The sequence below is a fragment of the Vigna angularis genome, chromosome 8 (genome assembly GCF_016808095.1).
Source record: "Vigna angularis cultivar LongXiaoDou No.4 chromosome 8, ASM1680809v1, whole genome shotgun sequence".
Lineage (NCBI taxonomy): Eukaryota > Viridiplantae > Streptophyta > Magnoliopsida > Fabales > Fabaceae > Vigna > Vigna angularis.
This window is the reverse complement of record NC_068977.1, coordinates 9,614,368-9,623,235: the sequence shown is the minus strand read 5'-3', so window position 1 is coordinate 9,623,235 and position 8,868 is coordinate 9,614,368. Positions and strand designations below refer to the sequence as shown.

At 34.5% G+C, this 8,868-nt stretch overlaps 1 protein-coding gene across 1 annotated transcript; it reads left to right on the top strand.

Moving 5' to 3' along the window:
* Nucleotides 1-5,398, top strand: LOC108346144 (probable inactive leucine-rich repeat receptor-like protein kinase At3g03770). The gene is made up of 7 exons (XM_017585149.2): nt 1-2,168; nt 2,276-2,409; nt 2,694-2,937; nt 3,233-3,444; nt 3,542-3,567; nt 3,995-4,106; nt 4,659-5,398. Exons 1-7 carry the CDS (start codon nt 830-832, stop codon nt 4,872-4,874), a joined length of 2,283 nt encoding a protein of 760 aa, XP_017440638.1. The 5' UTR covers nt 1-829; the 3' UTR covers nt 4,875-5,398.
* Nucleotides 5,399-8,868: the final 3,470 nt, after the last annotated feature.

Genomic DNA, 8,868 nt, shown 5'->3' with positions numbered 1-8,868 from the left:
TACTGCATTATCTTTTTGAAGCTATGACCCTGCTCTGCTATCTCCTCTGTCCTTCACCTTCTCTCCAATAGTTACCGACCCCATTAATGGCAGCAACGCCACTTCAAACACCAAAATAAATGCCTTTCTCAGTCACCAGACTATCACATTTTCAACTACCTCACTTGTTTTGTCCCATTTCAACACACGTTCACCATTCATTGAAGCCGCAATTTGTGCCCTTCCATTGTTACACTTACCAAGGTCCTGTTTCCCCTGTTCTGCTCTGTTACCCTCTGCATTCATTCACCTACCAATAAATGGGTTCTTCTTTCTTTCTCCCGACAGGTGCAGGTGCAGGTGCTCCATGGTTTAAAGTTAAAGATTTTACAAACCCAAGTCCGTGAACAATGTCCAAGTTTCCTCTTTTTCCTTGTTGGTTCTCTTTAATTGTAAAGTTAGAGTTGTTGATGCTGTGATCGAAACCGTTGACAGGGTTTTGATAAAAAGGGTGTGTGAATGTGATTTCGGTCACTCTGTTTGAAAGTTTTTGGAGTCTCTGGGGCTATAATTGTGACTGTCTTAGTTGTGTTTGTCTATGATATCTTCAAATTTCTGCGATAAAGTTATGGTTTTTAGGGTCTCTGGCATTGCAACTGTGGTCGCATGGGCTGTGTTTGTCTGTGATTTCTTTTAATTTCAAGAACTGTGTGGCGAAACTGTAACCGCAAGTGCAATTTAGAATCTTCGCTGTTCAACAGAAATTTCTTCAGGGTGGTCTACTTTTGACTTCTTTGAGGTTTGAAGGATCTGTTTTGAGTCTTTGGGCATTCATCAAATCTGATGCGTTATGTTCCAAGGTGGTACAATGAGACAGTTTTGCTACCTTTATCTTGTTGTTCTTTCATGGTTCTTTTTCATCCCAAACACTTATGAGTTACAAGCTGCTCAGACACAAGCATTGCTGCAGTTAAGAGTTCATCTAGAGTATCCCTCCTCTTTACAGATATGGCAATATTACCAGGGGGACCTTTGTACGCTCTCTCCATCTGCAAACCTGAGCATTAAATGTGAAGATGATGAGGTAACCGAGCTTAAAATTACGGGTGAAAAATCTTCGAAGCCACCACGGTTCAATGGATATCCAGTTCCTAATCACACTCTATCCATGAATTTCTCCATTGATTCCTTTTTCATCACTTTGACAGAGTTGACCACCTTAAGGGTTCTTAGCTTGGTGTCCTTGGGGATTTGGGGGCCACTTCCTGATAAGATTCACAGTTTCACTTTGCTTCAAGTTTTGGACTTGAGTTCCAATTTCTTATTTGGAGCCATTCCACCTAAAATATCCACAATGGTAACGCTTCACACACTGACCCTTGATGACAATTATTTTAACACCACTATGCCCGATTCCTTTGATTCTCTGTCCAATCTGAATATCTTGAGTATGAAGAGCAATGGCTTAAAGGGTTCATTCCCCTCCTCACTGGGAAATATTAAGACACTTGAAGTTATTTCCTTGTCCCACAATGAGTTGTCTGGTGACCTGCCTGGTCTCAGTTCTCTCACTGGCCTACATGTTCTGGATTTAAGAGAAAACCATTTAGAATCTGAACTACCATTGTTGCCAAAATATGTGGTCACTGTGCTGCTTAGCAATAACTCATTTTCAGGAGAGATACCTAAGCAGTTTCAAGAACTGGATCAGCTTCAACATCTTGATCTTTCTTCAAATTTTCTCAGTAAGACACCCCCATCTGCCTTGTTTTCTCTGCCAGAAATAAGTTATTTGAATCTGGCAAGCAATGTGCTAAGTGGGACCCTCCCAGACAAACTTAACTGTGGTAGCAAACTTGGGTTTGTGGACATTTCTCGTAACAAGCTAAGTGGTGGACTTCCTTCTTGCTTGGCGAATACATCTGACAGTAGAGTTGTTAGATATGCTGGAAACTGTCTATCTGTTGACTCTCAGAACCAGCACAGAAGGTCTTATTGCAAAGAATCCACCTCTGGATGGAAAAGCTTCAAGACATGGGAACTAGCTGTAGTAATGGCCATCGTTGTTGTACTTGTTCTTGTGGTTTTGGTTTCTAGCGTCTTCTTATGGAAAAAGTACCATTCCAGAAAGACAACTGGGCAAGATAACTCCTCGATAGCAGTTCCGTCAGAGATACTTGCAAATGCCAGTAAGTATATAGGTTTCTTAGGCCATAGTGATGTGTTGTTGACTCTTAATTTTAAATTGGAATGCTGTTTTCCAACAAAGGAATGACATGATTTGTGTTGTTTTCAGGATTTATTTCTCAAACAGTGAAGCTAGGGACACAAACTATTCCAACCTGTCGGCAATTTTCAATAGAGGAATTGAAGGAAGCCACAAAAAACTTTGATTTGTCAACTTATATTGGTCAAGGCTCCATGGGGAAGGTACAGTTCAACCACTTAAAATTTTACTGAAATATTGTATACACCTGAGGTGTGTTCTACAGTTCTACCAAGTCATCTTAAGGAGACAAAATTTCTTGAGTTTTCAGGAAGGTTGCAATTTCTGAAATCCTAGTTAAGATTACACTATTTGCATGTCTTTTGGCCTTTACACCTTGTTAAGAGGTCAAATGATTTAAAATGTATGTGTAAAAATAAAAACACTTTGTGATACTTATTTTGTGTGCTCACTGAAATGCATCTTTAATTCTTCTGCCATATTACAGATGTACAAAGGTAAACTGGAGAATGGATCCTATGTGGCAATACGGTCTTTGGCTCTGTCAAAGAAATGCTCAATTCAAACTCTCAGAGCTAAATTGGATTTACTCTCAAAACTTCATCATCCAAATTTGGTTAGCCTTTTGGGTCATTGTATTGATGGTGGAGGACAAGATGATTCCAATTCCCATAAACTTCATCTTGTGTATGAGTATGTGCCAAATGGGAATTATCATGCTCATCTCTCAGGTTAGCATGGAAAAACGATAGCATGCGTATTATTGAGTCAAGTTTCACCAATTATGTCTCTCCTTATCTTTATGGCTTCATGAATATCTGTAGTACTAATTCTGACCAATATTCTATTGAGATTAGGACAATTTAACTATTTCTTAAGTGATGATTGTATCTTCTCAATCCTTCATAACCTTTTCATTTTTCTTACTGTAATCATTATACTATAACTTGTAAAAGTTGTATTTGACATCACATCTTTCTGCTTGAAGGCTTCAATCCACTGATCTTCCTTCATTCAAACATGCAGAATTTTCTGTAGGGAAGGCACTTAAGTGGTCTGATAGATTGGCAATTTTAATTGGAGTTGCAAAGGCAGTGCATTTCTTACATACTGGTGTTATACCTGGCTGCTTTAGTAACCTACTGAAGACAAAAAATGTCTTGCTTGATGAATACTGCATTCCAAAACTAAGTGACTATGGTATGTCCATCATCACAGAAGAAATTGAAAAGTTTGAGGTATGTTCCTGGCAATCCAATGTTGCATTTTTACCATTGTTTGACATAATTATGATTGATCCTCAATTCACTATGTTGCCTCTTTTGTGTTGTACAGGCAAAGGGCGAGAAATCAAAGCCATGGTATGATACCAAAACTCAGTTTAGTTAACATAAACACCAAAACATATTAGTAGTTCAAATAAAGTTATGTTAGACATCACTGTAAATTTTGATATCTGAGCTAACATCCAAAGTTCATCTACCATTTGCCATCACAAGAAAAATTTATTTCCATATTATCATGAAAACCATGATTAGTTTTCACTCAAAACATGATTTCTTTACATATTAGGGTATTCTGTTTGCTTCCTTGAAGCCACTTCACTTCTCAATGCAACTACTTCTCCCAATTTTTTGTGTAGTAATCACTTTTGATATTTTCCTGCCCTTGGATTGTGAAGGGTATGAAAGATGGAATACCCAAAGTTTGATGTCCTTTGTTATGCATAAATGTATTTTTGGTATGAAAGATGGAATTACAAAGAAATTGTTCTTTTTTCTATTGTAGCCTAAGGACAAAAGCAGATGATGATGTTTATAATTTTGGATTCATCCTGTTCGAATCACTTGTTGGACCCATAGCATGCGACAGAGGTGAAACATTTTTCCTAAATGAAAAGGTTAGTGCTTTTTTAAACATTTGCCTTTTGCTTCTTGATGAATATAACTACTACTTCAATGAATGTAATCATATTTAAGTACTGATTATTTTTTCCTCAATTAGCAGAAAGAAAGTTATGAAGGTAGAAGAATAAACTGTCAAAATATAAATTCCTTTTTTGCACTTAAAGATTTTCTTATATGTTTGTAATTCTTTACATATCACAAAATTGAAAAACAAAAAGTTCTGGTCGTTTAACATTTTAGTCAAATTCAAAATTGGAAGATAATCCCTCTAATGGCATATATCTAGACATGCCACATGCGGTCTTAAAATAATTCATGAAAACACATGACATGTCAAGATGCATGAAGCAAGTGATGATGGAGACATTTGAAAAAAAAGGTTAAATTTATGAGAAATCAATAAAAATAAAATATAATAAAATCTGAAACAAAAAAAAAAATTAACTTGATTGGTGTAAATTGATATGTAAACCTTTTACCTATTATTATAAAAAGATTAATTTTTTTAATGCAAGACCTAATGTGATAATTGGTGTGAATGACAGGCATCGTTTGGGAGTCAAGATGGTAGAAGAAAGATTGTGGATCCGATAGTGTTGACCACTTGCTCTCAAGAGTCTTTATCAATTGCAATATCAATAACAACCAAATGCATTTCTCCAGAATCTTCCCTTCGTCCCTCTTTTGAGGATGTCTTGTGGAACTTACAGTATGCAGCTCAAGTCCAAGCCACAGCAGATGCAGACCACAAATCAGATTAATTCTACATCACATCATTTTTTTTAGGTCAAAGAGTGTAGTGGAGGAGACTCAATTACACCTTTAACGACTTTAGATATTTTATTGAGTTTTTTTGGGTATTCTCTTCTGCTGAACATTACCAATACATTGATGTTGATGTTTTAAAAATCTTTTAAATATATTTTAAAACATCAAAATCAATATGTATTTTGAAAGTACAACAGAAGAATTATACAAAAAAAATTCAATAAAGAATCTAAATTCTTCCTTCTTTAACAATGTTGTTGAAGAAGTCAATGATCTATAACTAAAAAACACAATGCAAATATAATGATATAATTGTAAACATGCTCACCCCATTCCTATTTTTTGTGTTTCTTCTAGAGCTTTTATAAGACTTAGTTAGAATTCATGATTAGCCCTATGGAGCAAATCATGAACTTGACTAATGTTGATAGGATGAGTGTTCTTAGAAGATATTTGGTGGAAATTGTAGTTTGTAACCATGGATTATGGAAGGTAAAATTCAAAGTGTTACAATTGATATAGTGCTTGTTTTATAAGTTGTAAATTTAATTTCATATTACAGAAAGAATATTGTTTGGATCAATGTGACTTCGAGTTGTTAGTGTGAATCATTGTATTGTATCTAAAATATTATTTATTTTGGAGTTTAAATTTTCATCAAGTATTATCTTTAAAAGTTATTTCAAAAATTAAAAAAAATTGTACATTAAAATTGTCATTGACTTCAATTATTCAATGTAATATTATCAAATGTATTGAAACATCTACAAATTAGAGAGAAAAAATTGTTTGAAATTTTTTATACGATTAAATTGCTAGAAAAATAGAGGATTAGTGATATTAAAACACATGATGTGTTATGTAAAAAGTGATGAGGACAAAAGAATACAAGATTTTTCTTATATTCGATTGAGTTTAATTTTTATTTTGGTTTGATCCTTCTGATGTGTTCTCTCGTGCTTAGTAAGGATTTTGGATCTTTTGACTTTTTGGAGCATAGAGTTGTTCGTTACTCAATGTTTTATCTATTTCATAATGGGTATTTTTAAATGTATTTTTTATATTAAGAGTCCTTTCCCGAATACGTGAAAGGTGAAAAGAGAAATTGTGGGTGCACTGGGAAACATTCTTCCATTTTTATTTTTTTCCTTTAAATTCTAATATTATTTTCTTTAGGTTTTGAACACTCATGTTCATAAGAGATATTCATATCTTGCAAGTTTATACAGAGTAATTAGACTTTTTCTTTCTGCATTCCGTATATTTCATCTTATTTTTAATCTTCTTTTTTTTATTCTTTATCTCCTTCCGGTCACATGCATCTTCTCGATGTCTTTCTTCCGGAATACATAATTTAAATTTTAAATTATATAATCCAAAATATAAAATTTATAATTTAAAATTATTTTAAATTATACAATTTAAAATATATTTTTTGTTTTATATTTTAAATTTATATTCTGAATTATACATCTCAAAACTATTTTATTATATTTTGTTTTGGGTATAGGTTAAGATCAATTGTTTGATCTTCTATGTGTAGTCTTATGTTCAAGTTCTCCTTGGCAAGAGATATCTTGTGTGTAAAACTGCTCAGACAGAACTTATAGAAGATACTGTGATGTTAAAGTCAGATCAACTTAGACAAATAGCAATGAATGTGCTACCAACCCTCGATCATCCCAAATTATGACCATTGGGAGAAGGCATAATATTTTAAAATTTGTGTTTGCTGGAATGTGAAACATTGGACCTCTATGGAGTTGGATGTGAGCAAATTTGTCGGCCAAGAATGAAGAACAGGTAAGGCTTACACGATATAAATAGGGTGGTCTTGATCCGTCATTTTCACCTTTTTCACAAGTTGTTCTTCATTAAACCAAATGTTTTAGAGTTAGAGGTAATATTGTCTACGTTCGTCTTTCTTCGTTTGAGGAGTCTTTTGGTGGGGACGACAAGGGGTATGTGGATGATGTGTCGTCTTCATCGGTATCATTGTCAATGTCTTCACCCATCTAGTGATCAACCAAGCAGAGCTTGAACTCGGTTGTCAACATGGCTACTAGTGTACATACATAGAATAAAGTCTCACCTCTTAAAGGTGTTGAAGAGGATTCAATTGTCAAGATGGAAGTCGATGTTTCTAACGAGGGGGACGAGTTAAATTTCCTGGTCATTCCTGGTTATGACTAGATGTCCCATGAAGCGTATGAGTACGTACTCACTTTCGTTGGGGACGAAAATTGTGTCGATGGGCCTAGCGGTCATACATGATTGAAGACGGTCTGAATGCCAACATGATTAACTTGTATGTTTGTTCTAACACCCCCATTTAGGATATCACATGTAAGTAACAAAACATTCATTACTTAAAAAAAAGAAAAACTTCGTTGTTCTAACATATATCATTTCTTCGATAATTATTTTTGGATATGAGTCTCCTTGAATGACCTTAGTAATAAATATTTTGATAGACATATTTTGAAGGATTTGTCATTATCTAAATAAGAATAGAAAATTCACGGCTAAATGAGTATGAATGAATATGAACTTTATTGACGAATATATCCATTAATAATTTATCTCTCTCATTATATTGCCTTCTATTAATAAAACTTCCTTGCAAATTTCATTTTTAAACGAAAATATGCACATTGTCATTCAAACTAATAAGTTAGAATCAATGGTAATAGATAATGCTAACGAGTGAGACTAGGAGAAAATCTTTCAATATTTGTCTAGTAAGGGCTTAGCTCGTTTAGTGAATAGGACCATTGAGAGTAATTCACATAAATTCTCCCAACGAGTCCTATCTTGTCCAGCAAATAGATTGCCTCTGTCTCACTAGCTTTGCAAAAATGCATTCTCACTCAGCGAAGATGTTATTCGCCAAATGAGTAGAGCCTCTTCTACCTCTCTAACTTTGCGAATTATTCTTTTCGCTTAACGAAAGAAAGTCTTGCCCAGTGAGTTTGCATATTCAAAGGTCATGACATATTGGTGAATGTGCTTCCTTGGCATTAGAGGGTGTTTTTCTTCATTTTCACATATCCAAATCAGTTTTTCCAAGTCAAAATGAACCTTTAATTACAATATCAAACCCCAAACACACCTATCAAAGTAACCCATAGGGTTGGGCATAGTTAACTTAAAAAACTTAAACTATAGTTTATCTGTACTTTTTTAAACTTAAAAAACTTAAACTATTTTTACTAAAAACTAATTATACTCATTAATAGTTCAGTTTAAAAAAACTGAACTTATTTTATTTTGAGTACAGTTAACTGTAGTTAACTGTGGTTTTAGTTTTCCCAATTTCTTTCTCGATCGCAATTTCTCAATCACAATTAGATTTTCCTATTTTCTTTCTCCATCACAATTTTCTACGGACCTCTCGTTACGTTCCATTCGTCTCGCTCGCCGCCATTGAAGGCTACCGTCGTTGAAGGCTGCCGCCGTTGAAGGTTCCCGTCGAAGGTAGACTCGCCGTCGTTGAAGGTTCGCTGTGACTTTTAGCATTTTTTTACCTTGGCATATTTGTGTCTTGTTTAGCTTTTGACAGATGGAATCCATGCTCTCCCAGTATTTTTTTCTTGTGTTGATTCTTCCCATCTGATTATTGATATTGACTTCTAAAGTCCTTTCGTGTTGAAATGATTTGCAAAATAACTGCATTTTACAAAGAATGCAGGGTTCTTCACAAACATCTTCTTACTTGTATTTAGCTTGATTGCTAGGTGTTGTTTAGGGCTAGAATTGACTGAAGAAAAGTTTCCGAGCATATGATTTCCTGAAGTAAAGACCATAATTCAGTGGCTTGCAGCTTCTTAGGTAATTTTATATTTTTAGCCATTATTGTATCAGGTAATTTTATATCTTTGGGTTCTTGACCCAGCAATGTTCTGGAATGGCTACTCTTATTTTAGTAATCTTGAATGGTGGAGGAGCATTGGGGTCAAAATCTTTGGGGGTGCCATTTGCAGCATA

Bases quoted from the DNA above. Each gene is read 5' to 3' on its own strand.
- LOC108346144 (XM_017585149.2), top strand. From the start codon at position 830: ATGTTCCAAGGTGGTACAATGAGACAGTTTTGCTACCTTTATCTTGTT. The intron at 2,410-2,693 runs GTACAGTTCAAC...GCCATATTACAG, and splicing joins GTCAAGGCTCCATGGGGAAG to ATGTACAAAGGTAAACTGGA. The intron at 2,938-3,232 runs GTTAGCATGGAA...TCAAACATGCAG, and splicing joins TTATCATGCTCATCTCTCAG to AATTTTCTGTAGGGAAGGCA.